A 21,745-nucleotide genomic window follows, 5' to 3' on the forward strand; every position below is an offset into this window, starting at 1 on the left:
CTAATATCTCTGGGGATGACATACAAAGAATAGCTTTTTCAGGATGGCTGTCAGTTAAAATGATTGATGTATCATGCTGAGTTAGTTATTGGAGTAATGGTTGATCATTATTACTGTAAGTGCAGTTAGGATTCTCTAGCTTTATCTGAATGACAAAGAATGGTAGTTCTGGGCTGAGATTTCCTGGACAAATGCACTTGCCTCAGGATGGTTGTTTGCTGGAGAGGGACAGAAAAGAAAATTATATGCTGATGTGACAGAGAGAAATATAATCATGTATGGACCAATAAACAGAAGTTAGATAGATATTTGGTGAATTGTGTCCAGATTTTGCTTTCATTCACCTGGGTGTAAGCTCTGCACAATGATGATGCTTGCTAATATAGCTGCACTGAATTTATTGCAACATCTGAGGCAGCAGAACAGGGAAGCTACCTACAGACTGTTTTTTTTGTTGTTGTTGTTTTTTCCCCCAATTTTTGATGGGTTTTGCTGCCTCATGATAGGCCCATTTCTTCTTGTTGGTGTAAAAGTAATGCTTCTGTATTGTCATTTCCACTGATCATTTGGTTTTACTTTGCTTTGGAGTGAATAATGCCTGGTGACTCACACCTGAGCAGATGGACAAAATACTGTAAAATCTAGACCAAGCTGCTGTCATAAATAAGGCATCAGCAGCATAACTCACGGTGTGAGCGAGCACGTGGTGGAATGCAGTGTGGCTTTGGACGCTGGTTCTCATTGCTGTGTCCTTGCAATTTGTTATTTGTTCCTGTGAGCACAGCAAAGCCTGGCCCATGGGGGTTTCAGGTCCAGGAAATGTATAAATCTGCCCTTATGGTTTGGGAGGGAAGAGCAGTAGAAGGGGTGACTCAAAGGAACCCCAGACTAGAGGTTGTTCCCTCCTACCTCCTGCTTGGCCTGAACATCCTTCTAAGTAATTGCCAAAATCCGTCCTTCCTCTCAGTGACGACTTGGACTTTTTGTGAAGCTTCACAGAATCACAGAATTGAAGGGGTTGGAAGGGACCTCAAAAGATCATCGGGTCCAACCCCCCTGCCAAAGAAGGTTCCTCAGAGCAGGCTGCCCAGGTAGGTGTCCAGACGGGCCTTGGATATTTCCAGAGAAGGAGACTCCACAACCTCTCTGGGCAGCCTGTTCCAGTGCTCCGTCACCCTCACCATGAAGAAGTTCTTCCTCATGTTGGTGCAGAACTTTCTATGCTCTATCTTGTGACCATCACTCCTTGTCCTGTTCCTGCAAACCACTGAAAAGAGGTTGGCCAAATCCCTCAGTCTCCCACACCGCAGGTATTTATACACATTGATGAGATCCACTCTCAGTCCTCTTTTCTCCAGGCTGAACAGACCCAGGTCTCTCAGCCTTTCCTCATAGGGAAGATGCTCCAGGCCCTGTATCAGCTTTGTGGCCCTCTGCTGGACTCTTTCCAAGAGATCCCTGTCTTTTTTGTACCGGGGAGCCCAGAAATGGACACAGTACTCCAGGTGAGGCCTGACCAGGGCAGAGTGGAGGGGTAGAATCACCTCCCTTGACCTGCTGGCCACGCTCCTTTTAATGAACGCCAGGATCCCATTAGCCCTCTGGGCCACGAGGGCACACTGTTGGCTCATGGTCAACCTGTTGTCCACCAGGACCCCCAGGTCCTTCTAGACTTCTCAGTGTGCAATTCATCGCCATTTGCCGAGGCGATCGGCTCCGGGGCAGACGCGTTCTGCAGCGGAGCGGGGGATCGGGCCAGGCAGGGCTAATTTTGTCCGGCATCGAGCCTACTAGAGGGAGCCGCCAGGACCCGGCAGCCCTCGTGAGGGAGGCTGACGAGGCGAAGGCGGAGCCAGCAGCGTCAGCGGCGGGCTATTTAAATCGGGACCCACCGCCATTTCACCGCCATTTGCCGAGGCGATCGGCTCCGGGGCAGACGCGTTCTGCAGCGGAGCGGGGGATCGGGCCAGGCAGGGCTAATTTTGTCCGGCATCGAGCCTACTAGAGGGAGCCGCCAGGACCCGGCAGCCCTCGTGAGGGAGGCTGACGAGGCGAAGGCGGAGCCAGCAGTGTCAGCGGCGGGCTATTTAAATCGGGACCCACCGCCATTTCACCGCCATTTGCCGAGGCGATCGGCTCCGGGGCAGACGCGTTCTGCAGCGGAGCGGGGGATCGGGCCAGGCAGGGCTAATTTTGTCCGGCATCGAGCCTACTAGAGGGAGCCGCCAGGACCCGGCAGCCCTCGTGAGGGAGGCTGACGAGGCGAAGGCGGAGCCAGCAGCGCCCCCTCCCCAGCCCTTCAAAAGCAGCCCCTAGGGAGCGCGGCGAACAGGGCGGGCAAACAGGGCGTGGCGCGTCAGAGGGAGTGGCGCGGCAGTTCGCGCAGGCAGGGCGCGCAGGAAGGGCAGAGCGCTCCCCCTACACACAAACAACACCTCGTTAACAACAGCCGTAACTAGGCGATAATGGTCGCCACCAGGCACGGCGCGCTCTCCAGAAAGTCGGTGCACACGCAGACCGACTACCCGTTAAAAAATGCCGCAGTTCAGGTCACCGGATGCAAGGAGTGTCTGAGCCTGTTGCTGCCATCGGCGGGAGGCAGAGAAACTGCGTGCGTGAGGTGCGAGCAGGTGGATGACCTGGTCCGCATGGTGGCGGAGCTCAAGGAGGAGGTGGAGAGGTTGAGGGCCATCAGGGAGTGTGAGCGGGAGATAGACTTCTGGAGTAACTCCCTGCAGGGCCTCAAGGGGAGGTGCCGAGGTGAGACTCCCCAAATGGGGGCGGACCCCCTGCCCTGTCCCCGTCGGGCAGAGGGAGGGGATCTGGGAGCTGAGGAGGAATGGAAACAGGTCCCTGCTCGACATCGCAGGCGATGCTCTCCCCTTCCGGCCCCACCTTCCCAGGTGCCCTTACACAACAGGTTTGAGGCCCTAGAGATTGAGAGGCCGGTGTGTGAGGAAGAGGTAGCAAATGTTCCCAGGAGGATGCCTGGAGCGAGGAGGTCGACTCCGCGCCTCAGGACTGCCTCCACCAAAAAAGACAGGAGGGTTATTGTTGTTGGTGACTCGATTCTTAGGGGAACAGAGGGCCCTATTTGTCGGCCGGACCCTACCCGTAGGGAAGTCTGCTGTCTCCCTGGGGCCAGGGTCAGGGACGTTGCCAGGAAGCTTCCTAACCTGGTACGCCCCTCTGACTATTACCCCCTTTTGATAGTCCAGGCGGGCAGTGATAACATCGAAGAGAGAAGCCTCAAGGCTATCAAAAGGGACTTTAGGGGGCTGGGTCGGTTAGTGGATGGAGCGGGAGTGCAGGTGGTGTTTTCGTCCATCCCTATGGTGGCAGGGAGGAGTTCAGAGAGGACACGGAAAGCCCACCTGTTAAACACGTGGCTCCGGGGCTGGTGCCAACGCAGAAATCTTGGGTTTTTTGATCATGGGGCACTTTACTCAGCACCTGGCCTGATGGCCGCAGACGGGTCCCTATCTTTTAGGGGAAAAAGGATCCTGGGCCAGGAACTGGCAGGGCTCATTGAGAGGGCTTTAAACTAGGTAGGAAGGGGGATGGGGCTGAGGCTAGGATTGTTGGGGCTGTGCCAGGGGGAACAATGGCAAGGCCGGAGGATAAGGCAATGGCCCAGCTGAAGTGCATCTACACCAATGCACGCAGCATGGGTAACAAACAGGAGGAGCTGGAAGCCATCGTGCGGCAGGCAGGCTACGACTTGGTTGCCATCACGGAGACGTGGTGGGACCAGTCTCATGACTGGAGTGCTGCAATGCCTGGCTATAAGCTCTATAGAAGGGACAGGCAGCATAGAAGGGGTGGTGGTGTGGCTCTCTATATTAGAGAGTCTTTCGAGGCTGTAGAACTCGAGGTTGGGAATGACAAGGTCGAGTCCCTTTGGGTTAGGATCGGCAGGGACAACAAGGCTAGTGTCCTGGTCGGGGTCTGCTATAGACCGCCGAACCAGGATGAGGAGACGGATGAGGAATTCTACAGGCAGCTGACAGAGGTTGCAAAATCATCAGCTCTTGTACTCGTGGGGGACTTCAACTTCCCTGACATATCCTGGAAGCACAACACAGCCCTGAGAAAGCAGTCTAGGAGGTTTCTGGAGAGCGTGGAAGATAGCTTCCTGACGCAGCTGGTTAGTGAGCCTACCAGGGGAGGTGCCCCGCTAGACCTTCTCTTCACAAACAGAGAAGGACTGGTGGAGGACGTGATCGTCGGGAGCTGTCTAGGGCAGAGTGACCACGCAATGGTGGAGTTCACTATTCTTGGCGAGGCCAGGAAGGGGACCAGTAAAACCACTGTATTGGACTTTCAGAGGGCTGACTTTGAGCTGCTCAGGACATTGGTTGGTGGAGTCCCTTGGGAGGCGGTTCTGAAGGGCAGAGGGGTCCAGGAAGGCTGGGCGCTCTTCAAGAGGGAAGTCTTAATGGCGCAGGAACGGTCTGTCCCCACGTGCCCAAAGACGAGCTGGCGGGGAAGAAGACCGGCCTGGCTCAACAGAGAATTGTGGCTTGATCTTAGGAGGAAAAAGAGGGTTTATAAGCTTTGGAAAAGTGGGCAGGCCACTAAGGAGGACTTTAAAGAAGTAGCGAGGCTGTGCAGGGACAAAATTAGGAAGGCCAAAGCTCATCTGGAGCTCAATCTGGCTACTGCCGTTAAAGATAACAAAAAACGTTTCTATAAATACATCAACACAAAAAGGAGGACTAAGGAGAATCTCCATCCTTTACTGGATGCGGGGGGAAACTTAGTTACAAGAGATGAGGAAAAGGCGGAGGTGCTCAATGCCTTCTTTGCCTCAGTCTTTAGCGGCAATACCGGATGTTCTCTGGATACCCAGTACCCTGAGCTGGTGGAAGGGGATGGGGAGCAGGATGTGGCCCTCATTATCCATGAAGAACTGGTTGGTGACCTACTACGGCACTTAGATGTGCACAAGTCGATGGGGCCAGATGGGATCCACCCAAGGGTACTGAGGGAACTGGCAGAGGAGCTGGCCAAGCCGCTGTCCATCATTTATCAACAGTCCTGGCTATCGGGGGAGGTCCCAATCGACTGGCGGCTAGCAAACGTGACGCCCATCTACAAGAAGGGCCGGAGGGCAGACCCAGGAAACTACAGGCCTGTCAGTTTGACCTCAGTGCCAGGAAAGCTCATGGAGCAGATCCTCCTGAGAGTCATCATGCAGCACTTGAAGGGGAAGCAGGCGATCAGGCCCAGTCAGCATGGCTTTATGAAAGGCAGGTCATGCCTGACGAACCTGATCTCCTTCTATGACAGAGTGACGCGCTGGGTGGATGAGGGAAAGGCTGTGGATGTGGTCTACCTTGACTTCAGCAAGGCTTTTGACACCGTCTCCCACAGCATTCTCCTCAAGAAACTGGCTGCTCTTGGCTTGGACTGGCGCACGCTTCGTTGGGTTAGAAACTGGCTGGATAGCCGGGCCCAAAGAGTCGTGGTGAATGGAGCCAAGTCCAGTTGGAGGCCAGTCACTAGTGGCGTCCCCCAGGGCTCGGTGCTGGGGCCGGTCCTCTTTAATATCTTCATCGATGATCTGGACGAGGGCATTGAGTGCACCCTCAGTAAGTTTGCAGATGACACCAAGTTAGGTGCGTGTGTCGATCTGCTTGAGGGTAGGAAAGCTCTGCAGGAGGATCTGGATAGGCTGGACCGATGGGCTGAGGTCAACTGCATGAAGTTTAACAAGGCCAAGTGCCGGGTCCTGCACCTGGGGCGCAATAACCCCAAGCAGAGCTACAGGCTGGGAGAGGAATGGTTGGAAAGCTGCCAGGCAGAGAAGGACCTGGGAGTGATGGTGGACAGTCGGCTGAATATGAGCCAGCAGTGTGCTCAGGTGGCCAAGAAGGCCAACGGCATCCTGGCTTGTATCAGGAACAGCGTGACCAGCAGGGCTAGGGAGGTGATCGTCCCCCTGTACTCAGCTCTGGTGAGGCCGCACCTCGAGTACTGTGTTCAGTTTTGGGCCCCTCGCTACAAGAAGGACATCGAGGTGCTTGAGCGGGTGCAGAGAAGGGCGACGAAGCTGGTGAGGGGCCTGGAGAACAAGTCCTACGAGGAGCGGCTGAGGGAGCTGGGCTTGTTCAGCCTGGAGAAGAGGAGGCTCAGGGGTGACCTTATTGCTCTTTACAGATACCTTAAAGGAGGCTGTAGCGAGGTGGGGGTTGGCCTGTTCTCCCACGTGCCTGGTGACAGGACGAGGGGGAATGGGCTTAAGTTGAGCCAGGGGAGTTTTAGGTTAGATGTTAGGAAGAACTTCTTTACAGAAAGGGTTGTGAGGCATTGGAACAGGCTGCCCAGGGAAGTGGTGGAGTCACCATCCCTGGAAGTCTTCAAAAGACGCTTAGATGTACAGCTTAGGGATATGGTTTAGTGGAGGGCTGTTAGCGTTAGGTTGGAGGTTGGACTCGATGACCTTGAGGTCTCTTCCAACCTAGAAAATTCTGTGATTCTGTGATACAAAAAAAAAAAAAAAGAGAGAGAACCGCAAATGGGCTAAGAGGGCAAAAAGCTCAGTCTCTAGAGGAAAGCATAGCAGTGGTATTTTTTCAGCCTGTTTGTACACATGTCGAGCTATGGCCTCCTTCCAAAAGCTGCACTCCTGCTATATGCTTCATTTTACTGCTGACCACAGTCATTAACTTTGTGGGGCCTCCTGACTACTTGCAACTAAAGTCCTTTCTCCTGTCATAAATTCAGCTCAAGCCATAACTAAGAAATTACTGATTTCACACATACCAAAAATATCTGGTTACTACTATTGATATTTCATTCAGAATACTTTATTTGGGTTAGTATTATTATTTAATGCAAAAATATCTGATTCATAAATATGATGATAGAACTGGGACTTTGCCTTAAGATTGTTCTAGATGTACACTCCCTACAAGTACAGAAATAAAAAGGAACAAATAGCCATTACTTCCAGTAAGCAGAATTTGCATACGGAAGTGTTCAGGTAAATGGCTAGTATCAATAACCTTTTTTGACATTTACAGAATGGTAAAAGAAGTTACTTTGTTTTAGCACTTTAATTAGAGCAGACCTGGATATACGTTCGTAATTAAACCTTGGATGTCCAAGTTGACTCACAAGCAAAATGTTAATATTTGAGCGATTACTTTACACCTGTGATGTTTGTACACCTTCATTTTGCTTCAGAAATGCCACATACATTCAACAACTGTATGGCACACACATGGGCAAACATACTCACATATGGCGTTCTCCTCTGAATATGCATCTAGAGGCTTTGTATGCTGATTATTTATGCACTGGTCATTTAAGAAAATGTCAGTGGATGCAAATCTGTACCATTTACTTCTGCTTTACCATTTATTTCACTCATATACACCAATGCCTTTTGACACCATTCTTGTGTACTTGCTCTGGTATTAGGAAGTGGCTTTGAATATGGAGTTACATACAGCTCAGGAGCCCTGTTACCAGAAGAATCGGCATGTGATTTCAGTCTCTTTCAGGAGCAGGTGAGGGGTCTGGAGAACAAGTCTTATGAGGAGTGGCTGAGGGAGCTGGGGTGGTTAGAAGAGGAGGCTCAGGGGCGACCTTAATTGCTCTCTAGAGGTACCTTAAAGGAGGCTGTAGTGAGGTGGGGGCTGGTCTATTCTCCCACGTTCCTTGGTGACAGGACGAGGGGAAATGGGCTAAAGTTGCGACAGGGGAGGTTTAGGTTGGATATTAGGAAAAACTTCTTTACCGAAAGGGTTGTTGGGCATTGGAATGGGCTGCCCAGAGAAGTGGTTGAGTCACCATCCCTGGCTGTCTTTAAAAGATGTTTAGGTGTAGAACTTAGTGATATGGTTTAGTGGAGGACTGGTTAGTGCTAGGTCAGAGGTTGGACTAGTTGATCTTGGAGGTCTCTTCCAACCTAGATGATTCCATGATTCTGTGAAATAACTGTAATACCTGAGTAACTCTGCTAAAGCTAACAAAGATACTCCATACTCCACATACCAGAAAAAACACTGTGGAAAATGCAGTCTCATCAGTGTATGTCCTGTACGTTACTTCTTGTGAATCCTTACTAGGTAATTTAATAGGGAATTGATTCAAAGGTTAAATAATAAAAATCTCTATGAATATACATCCTGCTTAGTACTTCCTTTAGTATATGTGTGTGAATATATATTGGGGATGATTGTGTGTATTCCTTTTCTATTTCATGCATCATCTGATTTCAAAGTATTTATTTACACCACTTGTAAGTCAAGGAAGAAAAAGAAGGTAAGGGAAACAGAGGAAGCAGGATGTTCTGTATTAAGGCTAATACATATTTATAGTTGCCTTTTTTCTTTCTGAGTTTCAGGATACTGGTTTGATGCAAACAAAACACATTTTACTGACATTTCCTCTTTTGTAGCAAGAGTTAGAGCCCAGTAAAATCACATCTGTCCTTTTGCTTCATAATCTAATAGCTATTAAAGTTAAAATCAGGTAGTATATTCTGTGTTAGACTTTCCATTCTGATTAACATTTCAAGAGCTAATTTCAAAACAAACCGAAGCAGCAGCAACAGGAAGATACAAAAAAAAAAAAAAAAAAAAAAAAAAAGACAAGAGCTATTTTAGTGTATTTTATATACATTTTTACTGTCATAGTAATTTATGAAGTCATTAAATAGGCAATAAAGACCTAATATCAATGATATACAAGTGTCATAAGGCTGCAAAATGACTGTCAGCAAAACCAGATGTATTTAAAATCAGATTCTATTTGATCAGAGATCTTTTTTAGGTTTAATCAGATTTTTACCTGGATTCCAAAAAAAAAAAAAAAAAAAAGCAAGCAATGTTTTGGATTCAGTTTTGTTGTGGAACTCTTCTAAATGACTATGGTACATCAGTGCTCTGATGTGGCCCGAGGGCCTCACTGTTTCACTAGAAATTAATTAAGCAGCATGAAGCATCTGTATTATTAGGGATTCAAAGAGCAAGATGCATTAATTGTGCTGTAAGTCCTTCTTCCACCCTGCAAACAGAGATGTTAATGTATCTATGCTGCTGCTTGGTGTGATTCAGTATTCAGTCCAGTGTATGTAATTAAATACAAGCTGGTTGTTTGGTTCATTCAGAGCTGACAAATGGAAATGTGGTGGGATTTTGTTTTATCAGAGGGCTAGTTATCAGATAAGTAGAACATCATTTTGTATTTCCTGCCCTAAATGCCAGAATTGTCAGTAGAACCTCAGACAGAAAATGAAGATATTTGCAAATCAGCTTTGAAGACTATGAAGAATCCAGGACTAGACTTCAAACAGCTGCTAGCTTAAGGAGAGGGCAGAAAATTAAGCAAAACCTGTCAGCATGAAATACCTGTTTTTGCTGTGTGTGTTTGTTGTGTTTTTGTTTTGTTTTGTTTTGTTTTGTTTTGTTTTTTTAACAGCACAAAGAGGTATCTGGGAATAAATTGTCTCTAGCATAGAAAAATTCAAAATCGCAACTTTAGTTACTTTAACCAAAAAGTAGTTAAAGCAAGATGTTCCATGTTCAAAGCAAGAAAAAACTTCAATCGCTTGTAATGCAGAAGAAAAATCACATGACTTCAACAGTAAATTATTATTTTGAATAAGAATGGCATGATTTGGCTATAGCATCATATTTTTCTCATTGAAGTAAGGACATGAGTCCTTACTCTAATGTTTTAAGACTTGAACAATTTTTGTGGAGGGGGGTTAAACCCTGCCAAGGGATTGTCAAGGGGTATAGTTGACGATGAATTCTCAGGACACTGCAAGGGTTGTCCTCTCCCATATGTTGTAACTGCATGCTGTTATATGTCATATGTCATATGTGTTATATAGTCATTACGTGTCTAGCCATATAATGGCCCTCCAATGAAAGACCTATGGCTAAAGCCTTGAGCTGGCTTTGATAATATTTGTGTGTCGACTGTTTGTCTCAATCAGGTTTGTAGCTGAAGAGGGTTTTGATGCTTATGAGCTTCTGAACTTTCCTTCTGTTTATTTTCTATTTCATTTATGCCTAGAGCGTTTCCACAGGGTGCTATGAGATCTTTGTGGACATGTTCTTAAGGATAAATAAATACGGTATTGTATTTTGGCCCCCTAAGATTGACCTGCTCTTCCTTTCCCTGAACTTTGAGAAGATTTCAAGAGGCTGTGTTGAATCCTGTGGTGTTACAAACATCAAACTCCAACTCCTGCAGATCTTTTTGTGGAGCATAGGGATATTCTGGAATTTTTAAACCAGATGTGTATTTGCTTACTAGTTAAAATACTTTATTTAATTAGTTATTTGTTTGTTAAAGACATTACCCAAAAGGATGGATGATAACAAGCTACTAAATAGTAATTTGTATAACTACACAAGTGATCAAAATGAGTTCTTTAGCTGAAGCAGGTCTTTAGATATTAAGAAGAATTTTACCTCATTTCTTATGGTACCTGAGGTGATCACAATAGGACAGGTTTCCATAAAATGTCAAGGCCAGATTGACAAGAGTTGAGAAAGTCCAGTTGGAGCAAGATTTTTATATGGTCTGAGCTCTCATTTTTCCATTTAAATAGTGACCTCAGTGCAAAGTACTTAACATCTAGCATGTGATATGTGAGACTTAAACAATACACAGCTCTTAAGCAGTGTAGTAATTTTTCTTTGGATACAAGCCTTGGGTTTATGGGTCTGGATGAATGCAGTCTCTGAATTTGAGGAATGTTCATGGAAATTTTTTTTGGATGTGAGTTTGAATTGTTCTGTGAAATGAGTTTGTAGGTCTTAGTGTAGAGGCATCGTGAAATGCAGAGCTGAACTATTGAATTTATACCTGCTTTTTCACTGAAACCACACAAAACTTCATCTTTTGTGGGTCCTGACTTGTAAGATCATGGCCTCTTTCAATGAAAACAGGCCAAGTTTCATGCCTGAAAGAAAACCCACAGTATAAACCTGTCTAAGGTTTCTCCCTAAACGTTTTGTCACGGCTCTTTTTTGAGAGTTACACAGAACAGAGATGATTTGGCTATGAACACACCTCAGCCAAATCATGTGCTTGTTTGTTGGCTCAGCCACACTGATAGACACAGAGTGCCAAGACTTCTCCCACATTTGCAGACACTAGTCAAACCCTGGCACAGAAGGAGAACAGCTCGAGCATTTTTAAAAGAGTTAGATGGAGGATCAAATGCATCCTCTTTGTCAAATCTCTGTTTCTTTTCATATGTATTCATGCAATGAACCATGTAAAAGCACAGCAGGTGTTTTTCACCACATAGAAATGCTGGTTGAGAGTCTTAGTATTGTTGGCCCCGCTTTATTTTTAGTTAGACATTATTGACAGGCTGTGTGCTCATATGAAAATATTTTGCTACTAGTAATTTCCCCTTTTAGCACAGCTATTACAATTTGTTGATTACAGAGATCCTTTTCTTATTCTTTTTGATACAGGCAATTATTGAAAACAGAACTGGGATCCTTTTTCACTGAATATTTACAGGTAGGCATGCGTTTTCTTTCATTTAAAATCAGAATATATTTTTAAGTGTTACTGAGCAAAATCTTCAACTCTAAATGCTGATCTGGAGCCCCTTGAAACCATTCAGAGATTTTCATGAATACTCTATGTTCTGTCATTTATGGGCTAATGAGATTTGGATTTTATATACATGTAGTTGGATAGTGAAACCCTAGCTTATGAAATAGACTTGTGTAGTCAGTGTATTTTTGTATGACTTTGCTGTCTTCCAGTGGACATCAGACATTCACTTATCACTTAAAGTTCCCGAGTAAACCAGTTAATTTCATTGTAGTATGGTTCCTAGGAAAGACATGTAGTTACAAGTACACACTGTCTGTTGAGGCAGTATTCTTCTCTAAGACAGTACAGGCTTTGTGGGTCACCATTTGAAGTCTGAGAAGTATTTTGCACTGCGCAGAGTAGGTGCTGCATCCTGAAAACAGTATGTGATTACAGCATCTTTTGAAAAGTGTCCCAAGTGATTTAAGCAAGTTGGACATGGCAGGATAAGTCCTTCAGTGATTGATCATTAAAATGAAACCTCTTCTACTGTCAAAAGTTAAGAAAGAACAAAATGTGAAATATGATAGCTAGAGGGAAGTATAGAATTGAGTAAAGGTGGTCTATTTTTATTTTCAGAATCAGCTGCTCACAAAAGGCATGGTGATCCTAAGGGACAAGATCCGGTTTTATGAAGGTAACTTGGATTTTAGTATGGCTGTCTATGTCTGTCACAGGAGTTTTAGCAAATGTATTTTGAAGGCAGCGCAATTTTTCCTGCAAACTTCCCTTGACTGTGGATTAACTGGTATCAGTTCATTTTGTTCTGTCGTGCCTTGGTGTTCCTATTTGCTTTCATTAGGGAGAAGTGATTGACTAGAGCAGTAAAGGAATAAATACCTTTAAATTTGTAAATCACAATGAAAGTTGTTTTTTTAAGTACCAAATTGAAAAATTAGATGCAGAGAAGTCCAATCCCTTGTTCTTCTGGTTTTACTAGCTTGAAAATTAAAAATAGTATAACTGATGTTTGAGATTAAAGCTGAGAAGAAATACTGAAATGTAAGACCACTAAGTGGCTTACAAATATAGGAATGTGTTTACCAAATACAAAATTTCAGCAAGCTGTGAAGTTTTGTTTTGTTTCTTTTTGGTTAGGTGGTTGGTTTTGTTTGGTTGGTTGGTTGATATTTTGTCATTTTGAACTTGGTGTATCACTTCATGATTTGATTTCTCTTTAAAATATGGTCAAGAAATACTGGTGAGATGAGGATTAAATTGATCAGTTGAACACATGGAAAAAACATGGAAATGTCAACACAATAAAACTCCAAGTTACGGGAAGTTAGCTGTAGTTTATGAATCTGTTTCATGGATGTGAGTTTCCAGGGCTGGAATCTGGATTTCCAGGCAGCAACACTATAGAGTCCATCCTGTAGATGGTCGCCCCATGTCTCCCAAAATCCCTGCCACAAAGCTGGGAGCCTGGAAGTTATGGGAGCTCCCATTCTGAGCAGGTCTCCTCTCCTGGGTCTGCAGCAGCAGGGGTCGTGCACTCAAATGTCAGGTTGTGCTATATCTAATGGTTTGGGTTTCCCTATCCATTTGGTGTTTTTGGGGAGAGCAAGATAATTTCAGGACACGCTATAGCGTGTTTTTGTTCTGCAGGAAGTTTTGACAAGTTTAGCTTTTATTATGAAACAATCAATTATGTTTTATTCTTATATTTCCTTAAGAAGTTTCAATTAACTTTCAGAAGCACTGTGAAAAGTCCTATGTGCATTTGCATGTCATAGAAAACTGACAATATTATGCTTCATTTAAATGAGCACTGAGAGTAGCATAGCTTCCTTGAATACAGCAAATAAGTAAGTGTAGGGATCTTTGCCTGACAGTAAAACAAGCAGAATCTTGAAAGGACAGGGAAGTCACATTCCTTGGTGTGAAAGATGCTAATCGTCAACACACTGCAGGAATTCTTCCATAATCCACAGTTAAAAGCCTGCTTGGCAAAAGACAGTTAACTGCAGCCTTTCTGAGCTGCTGCACAGAAATCCATCACTTTACAGAACAAACTGCCCACAAGATGAAAGGAATGTGCTACACCAAGGGCATGTTTATCACAATAGGATATTTTCATTTGATACAATTCTAGGAGCAAAATTTGAAAAGGGATGCAAGTCTAAATCTTCAGCACCCACATTTGGAACCAAATTTTTAAGGGCTTAGTTTTCATTCAGCCTTAGCTTAAAGACAACTAATTTGTTTTACTATTTTTTAAAATCTGCTCTTAAGGAGTAGTTGGAGTTCTCCTTTGTGACAAGGTTTTCTTTCTTTAAAATATTTACAGTATATGGAAGTTATTATGCAGTGTTTTTTGTTATTATTACCACTGCTACAACTGCTAGGAAAAAGACAAATTCATTGAAAATGAGAACAACCTTTTCAGTCTTGTGCATGAGCGTGGTGTAGGACAGAGAGAATCCCTTTCTGATGCTGCAGAAATGAAGGCCTTGGGAGGGTTCACAAGCCTGCAGCTGCAGTATAGCATGGCAATCCAGATTTGTCACTGGAAGAACTTAAAGTCATCAACCCAGGAATAGTTCAGGAGTTGCAGATGGCCAGAGCTGGTGCTGTTTGTCATGCACTTTAAAATGCAGTAAGATGAAGTAACCGATAATAAAGATTGGCACTTGGCTAACTTTTAGTGTAGATGTTTTGATGCAAACTTTGGGATGTGTGCACAATTCTGGGCAGGATGTTGCATGGCTGAAGCCTTAACTAATGCTATAAGTATTAATGGTATCTGATTCTGACACCGATTATTGATGGATTGCTATCAAATTTGCTTCTTGATAGGTCATACTATCTTACATGTATGACTGTGAGGTATTCAGATACTTTTCTCCTTAATTCTTGCTGGTGGACATACAACTGTCCCCATTTCACAGAAGAGGGGCACAGGGATACTAAAGAACTTGCCAAATTGGGGGCAGGCCACTTGGGGGGAACACAGATTTGAATTCAGTGTTCAACTGTTGAGCCAGACTTCCTCTCCCATAGCTCTCAACTCCTGCTTTTGCCTCAGTGTTTTGTAAAATTTTCTGTGAGAAACTCAGTGTCCAGCCTGGTTGTGCAAACTAGCTGGAGCTTCTCTGATCTCTACTGTGGAGTCTTCCACATAGCTGCAGCTGCAAAGGGATTGGAGAAGGCTGCAGGGAACTCACTTCATGGCAGGTTTTGACTACATCCTTTGAAAGCTATAGGAAAAAGGAGAGCCTGCCAGTGCCACTTTCTCTTTTCCATAGGTCTTGGATACAATTTTTTATGTAAGTGGAGATACAGGGAAGCCAAGGGATTAATCTCGAGGTGGTGCTTTGTAGAGGCATCTCCACAGAGGGAGGCTTGCTTTGCTGCCTTGTGGCTTGGAGGGCAGAGGGGGACGTGGTGGGGGAGATTTTTCTGCAAGAATGCTTCCACATTGAATCTGCTGTGTCCTCCTTCTACTGCTGTTCCCCGCAATCTTGTCCAGTAGGTACTACTGCAAGAAGAGGAGATGGTAACCTGATATATTCTTAATTCCTCACAGGGTTTTTCTGAGTAAGCTTTAACCTCAAAGTCTCTGAGTTTACTGAGAACATTAGGTTTGTCATCTGAAAAGACACGAATACTGAATGATTTGATACGCTGAGAGGAATACTAATTCCATGCTACTGAAAGTATCTGGTAAAGGATTCATATGTGTGTAGAACTCGCAGATTCATATCATTTCCTGTGCTTTTTAAGCCTTTGCAGTTAGACGATTACAACCAAAACAGTTCACTAGTTTGTTTCGTGTTTTTGCAGGGCAGAAACTACTGGATACCTTAGCTGAAACCTGGGATTTTTTCTTCAGTGATGTCCTGCCCATGCTTCAGGCTATTTTCTATCCTGTGCAGGTGAAAAATTGCTCTGTTACTATAGAATCTTGAAAAACTGGAAAAAGCAACCTTACTGGTTCATCAACAGATTGATACAATCCTTAACTCTATGTCTCCTTGGGCCAACCTCCCATTACAGCTGTTCTGTATAGTCATGCAAATAAGTTATTTAGGCAAACAAGGGTTTGAAGTGTTTGAGTGAAAAAGATGAAGGGGAACTTTGAAAACAAGAGCAGAGTGCAGGGAAGATGGTTGATCCTTATGCCAGCTCACACTAGAAGTCCAAAAATGTTATGAAAAATAAAGTGAAATATGCGCACAGTGAAGTAAGTGGAGCTGTGTTGACTTCTATGTACATATTTCCTCCTCAGCCATATGAATATCTGTGAAGTATCTTCATTTTTGTGGAGTTGTATTTCTGAGGTCAAGTTCTGTACTACTCAAAGTAGACACCAGTAGTTGGTAGAATTAGACCAGTTGACATGAGCACAGAATTTGATTCCAATAGTTTTAAATCCACAATAGGTACTTGATCCGATTTGGATGAAGGCTCAAACTTCTAACTTGATGGTCACAAAACTGTTGTTTATCACTAAAGTCCCAAGGAAATCTGTCCCAGATAGGTGTAAGTGACCTCCAGGAGTTGCTCCTAGATGCCTATAGATTTCAGTGGAATTTTGGTGCCTAAACATTTGGAGAAGCGTCGAAAACTTTCTCCCATTTATCCAAGTGGACTTTATGCGTAAAATAATTGTCCAAATGTTATTGATAATAGCATTGATATCTATAGTTAATTGCAGGCATCAAATATGAATTCAGTGGAAAAGCTCTAACTTCCCCTGAATTTTGATTCTGAAAGAGAAGAGCTCTGAAAACATACAGGGCTAGATCACCCATTGACTTATGTGTGGCCAGTAGAAAGTTTAAAATGGTAAAAAGAAGGCTGTATTAAAAACCTATTGTAACATCATGTGAGATTTTAAGTGCCACATAATCTAAATTCAAAGTGTTTAGGAACCTAGGGATAGAGGTAAGCTTTCAACATGATTTTCAAAAGTGCTTAACTAAATTAGAACTCACTTAGATGTTTTTGAAAATTGCACCAAGTGCCTCTTTCCACTGTTGTATTCATGAGACACTTCAAAGTAATTTAGCAATGCGAGTCTCCTCATTTTTCAAGTGGAAATAATTGCTAGTATTTTCAAAGGAGCATTAAGGGGGTAATAGCCCCAAATCTCAGGTAATTTCTGATAGATCTAAGTGTCTGATGTTCTAAGGTTACTTCCAAAAACCCGGCTGGTGCTTATGTGCTCTTGGAAAATCTATTCATTAGCAATTTAAGCAGATCTGGGGGATGCCGTTACTTTGGTATAAGTAATTATACAAAGTGAAAAGGAGTAAGCATGGGGAGGGATCAGGTGTCTTTATTTCCAAACTAAGATAAGTCAGTATTAGTTGAATACTAGACTTTTCAGAAGTGTTGTTTGACTGGCAGCACTCAGAACTGCAAGAAAGAATATGTGTGTACAGACACATATATCTGACAAAAAAGGCCTGATCCCAGCAATTGGAGGAGTTTTACAATTTCTCATCAGGCATAAGGCAAGTGCTGTTAATCTCTGCAGGCAGAGCTAGCATCACATTCTTCAGAAGAGATTTTTTTAAAATGAGGTACGATTCTTGTACAGCAAAAAGTTGTTTTTGAAAATTCAGTATGAAACTTCAGCTCTGCTCTTCTCTTATATCAAAGTCTCTCAAGCTGTACAGAACAGTGGGATACACAGGTGGGCTGAGTCAGGTTTCACACCATAATTTGAGGAGAGTACCCAGCCAGTGCTCAAAACCTTGGGGAAATAATGAAAATTCAACTCTGCTTTTTAAACTTTTTTTTTTTTTTTTTAACATACTATATATTTCCTTGCTGTAAGAATAAAAAATACTGTTATATATCTTGCATTCAGGTAAGATTTCTGCCTGCCCTTCCCCCCCCCCCCCCCATCTCTCATCATCTTCATGCACAGTTGTACTCATTCATAGTCTGCAGCATTCAGAACTGCTAAACCAAATTCACTGTGCGGAACAATGGGCTATTCTGTGTCCTTTGTTCTATTTTCTCAGCTTTTCACTTATGTTTACCATTGCTGTAATCCCTCACAAGTGAAGGAAAGAATTTTCTCTGAGGATTTGGAAGCTTATTTTCACACTGCTCATAATCCATTTTGCTTTGTTTCTGTTCTAAGGGGAAGGAGCCCTCAGTTCGGCAGCTGGCTCTTCTACACTTTAGGAATATAATTACCCTCAACATTAAACTGGAAGATGCATTATCACGTTCCAGAGCAAGAGTTCCACCATCTATTATTCAGATGCTATTAATACTCCAGGTACACTGGTTACTTTTCTCTGGTTGTTTTCTCTCTCTTTTTCTATTGTATTGCTTAAGTCTGCTTTAGCGGCCTCTGATTTTAATCCTTCATTTAAAAGTTCTGCAGACTGCTAGAGCTTCTGTGCAATTAAATGTGGTCCTGGTCAGAAACAGGTATGTAGAGGCTCTGACTGCATGCCTTAAGACCTAGAGGGTCCAAGAATAAAGGCTGATTTTGAAACAGTGAGGGTTAAAGTAAGAATTTTTGTAGGCAGGCCAATGCATGTGGTAATGACATGACTTCATTAGCTGCTCTGGACATGAAGATTCTCACCTGTAATAGGCGACAAAGTGAGTATGTAATTTATGGTTGAATCATAGTCATATTTGGTCACTGGAACCAAATTCTGTCAAAACTGTTGATACAAAAACATTAAGACTGGCCGCTGATATTTGCGTTCAGTGTTAGACTTTTTAGTAGTGAAGAGAAACAAAAAGAGGAATTCCAGGCAAAGGGCAAGTTTAAGAAATTGTTTTCTTAGTTGCATGAGCTTGTGTTGGGGAGAAAGGGGATGAGGGAGAGAGTTGGGAGTAGATTTCCTAAGGAGCTGGGGATGCTGAGATTTTCTTGGCTAGTGGTGTTTTTTGCTGCTGTTGTTTTTTTGTATGTATGTTTGTTTGTTTGTTTGTTTTTAAAATATTTATAGCAGACAAGGGATATAGTTTCTCACACTTAAAGTTATTCTTCGATTTTCACGGTCATATGAATTAGTACTGTGTCTGAAGTTGTTTTAAAGGGCTGGATAATCTGAAGGCAGGTGATGAAAATGGAGGAAAGAAGTAAGATGACGTCCGCTTAACCAAGAAATGGAGTTTCATCCAGATTATCGCAGTGCCCATTTGTTGGGATGTATAATAGTGTGTTTAACCTCAGAAAAATTCTCAGAAAAAGATACTTAGGCAGTAGAACTGACTATCCCTTACTACCTGTCTCCCTAGCCTCCCTCTTGCCAAATGCTTCTTGAAACTACTGGCTGATGGTGGCATAATAACAGCATTATCAGAGATATTAAGATTCCTATGAGTTCCATGGAAATTAGTGTCTGGAGAGAGGAGAGCCTCAGGAAGCATGGGCTTAACTGCATAATGAGACATCAAAGAATTCACGTAATTGAGCTATGAACCCAACTGTGTTAACAGATACCAGAGACTCCACATGAGAGATTACCATTATGAAAATCTTAATCACGGGAGGGTTTTCTATCAGGCTTCCTTCCTTAGATGTGAGGTAAACTTCCCATTGGAAGACAGGCTTCAGAAGTGTCATTGCTGATCTGACAGATCTGCTAGCAGTGTTGTGGTTTCTTCTTTAGAGGATCTTAGGTATGGGCTTCAAATGAATTTCATAGTGAGCTGGAAACTGAACAACATCCTAAGCCAGAAAGTTCATAGGAGATGATGTGAAGTCGCCAGGATCAGTGCTACAAGAAACAGATTGTTGACAAACCTGCTTTCTTCAACAACCAGAAATGTTAGCAAGGTGGATGTGTGTTTAGGGTAAAAGAACAAATCCATTCTCATTGCAAAGCTGTTGGTGAAAGTCAATAATGAAGTGAGAGAGAATTTGACCTTGGGTGTTTATTTCTGCATATGTTACCTACAGTTTTGTGGTGGGGATGGTAAAAGTCCTTTCTCAGCAACAGTTCTGCCAACCTTGTGGTTTAAAATCTAATGGCAATTACAGGAAAAGGTCAGAAGAGGATCTGGGAATGAGCTATTTACATGTACATGCTTAGCAGTGTTAGTCAATAATTGGATTTCAGAGCAAAGACTTTTTCATAAACTCAAATGTCATGTTAAACAAAAGCAATTTTATATGTTTGTAGCATAATAATGGCATTTACTTGAGATAGGTTAATTCAATATGTGAATAGGGCTGGAAGAGAGATAACAGTTCAGCTGCCCAAAAGGCACATGGAAATCTCATGTGTGGATTTCACAGTCCGAGAGAAGATGTGTTGGTGTGGACATTGTTTAATCCCTATTTCTGTCTACTGTGGATATCACTTCTATAAGAAACTCAGTGACACTGCAGCAGAAGTCCATGTTTGGAAGCTGAGTCTAGTGGTGTTGACCCTAGATAGACAGTGTTGAACCTGGCATGAACTGTCCCTATTCTGTGCTTGATAGCTTTCTGCAGCTACCTTATGTAATTAAAAGAATAGGTCATACTCTTCAAGACAGGAGCTGTAATGTCAACTGAAGGTCACAGATTGACAAAGGCACATGCTGACATGTACCAGTCTGTCCTGCTAGACTGGATTAAAGAAGCAGAGATGTGGTAACTTGTACAGGGTGCATCTGATATTGCTCATGCATTAGCTTGTTATAGTGTAAAGGCAGAGCTCTGCCAGTCCATCAGGAGAAGACACATTCATCATGGAGGTAAAAGGAAGCTTTTTAAAGAGGAAATGGAAGCTGCAGCAATTCTTGGACTTTACTCATGAGACAGGTGCTGACCCAGCAAAGCACAGTAAGCATGCATTTTACTTGAGCATGGGTTAGCTTCATTGGCTTCAGCATGTGAGCAGTTTCATTGACCTCTGTGTGGCTACTGACCTATTGCAAGTTACACACATTCTTGCTTGCTCAGCTGGCCATGCTCTAGCAAGGAGAATAAATGAGCCCCAGCCAAAGACCTCCTGGGTGAAAGGGCCTGAGCAGAAGTTGGTTCACTTACTTCATTGGTTGTATGATTGTTTTGCATTCTTTACATCAAATCTTTTGTCCTGACATTTACTGGAGGTATGCCTACCTGCTATGCATGCAATATGCTTGTATGTGCTATAGCACCCACACCAGTTCTCTGGCATACAGTGACGTGATGGAGGTTGTACGCTTGGACCAGAACCTCACAATTTGCCCACAGAGAAAGATACCTCTATTTCTTTGTCTTTAAGATATCAAAGATTTTTTTAAAAAGGCAGTAAAATATTATTTCTGTATGTGATCCCTCTTTGAAAAAAAGAACTACCTCCATTTCTGGAATAAAGCTGTTACAACTGTTGTAATAGCAGATCTTATCTGAAGCTTTGTTGTAAGGATTTTGAGGATCAAAAATTAATCCTCAGATTAATTCTTAGACTTGTGATCTCCAGTCCAGTGGAGCCACATCTGCATCTCACCAGTGCTACAGCCTTGTTTAATTACCGGTAAGTAATCTATTGGGGAAGAAGCCCTGCCCCAAAATAGATGGAAGGAATGAAATTCCAGTGCTGTTGAAGTTGGTGGGAGTTTTTACCACTGCTTGGAAGAAGGGCCTCATACCACTCAAACTTTCTGTTGCCGGCATAGCCTGACCCAGTTACAGAGCACAAACTGAGATGTCAATGCCTTGTGGCCACTTACAGGCAGCTTAAGCTAAAGTGCCTCCAGGATGCTCCTGTTTATCTTGAAGAGCCTTCAAGAGCAGAGTTGTAACTGAGGAAAAGAACTAAAACCTGCTTTTGAGCACAGGGAGATGCACAGAAGTTCACATCAATACAGCATGTTGTCAATCTCACTTTGATGACCTTTCTCTTCAGGTGGAATTAGGAAGCTGGAGGAAGAGGCATAAACAGAACCAGACATTAGAAAGGAATTTTCTGCCTTATATTGTGTGAATCAAAGAGAGTAAAACTACCACCAGAGGGTAAACAATCTGCCTTATTTCCCAAAACATGTATTGTCAAAGAAGACCTTTGCCACTGAAACTGGAACATCTTATCTCCAGGTATCTCTCTTGGGGTCTGAGAAAGTTGGAAGAGCAAAATTAGAGTATTTATCTGTATCAGGATGACATCAGGATTATCTGAGTTCGCGGAATGTCTCCAGGTGAGCCAAGGTAGAACGATAAAACGGCAGAAAAGCACAACAAAAAAGCTCATGCTGAGAGATATGA

The 21,745-nt window shown here is 43.4% G+C and overlaps 1 protein-coding gene across 8 annotated transcripts in view; it reads left to right on the plus strand.

Annotated features, from left to right (window-relative positions):
* The window catches only part of PRR5 (proline rich 5), a 91,643-nt gene that overhangs the window by 47,521 nt on the left and 22,377 nt on the right, over positions 1 to 21,745 (plus strand). For all 8 annotated transcript variants that reach the window (XM_084505854.1, XM_084505855.1, XM_084505858.1 and 5 more), the window contains 4 exons: positions 11,454 to 11,502; positions 12,163 to 12,220; positions 15,370 to 15,461; positions 17,684 to 17,824. In XM_084505854.1, the coding sequence (XP_084361980.1) occupies positions 11,454 to 11,502; positions 12,163 to 12,220; positions 15,370 to 15,461; positions 17,684 to 17,824 (340 nt within the window). The remainder of the gene's footprint in view (positions 1 to 11,453; positions 11,503 to 12,162; positions 12,221 to 15,369; positions 15,462 to 17,683; positions 17,825 to 21,745) is intronic.

Source organism: Aythya ferina (assembly GCF_964211825.1).
Source record: "Aythya ferina genome assembly, chromosome: 1".
In the NCBI taxonomy this organism is placed as follows: Eukaryota; Metazoa; Chordata; class Aves; order Anseriformes; family Anatidae; genus Aythya; species Aythya ferina.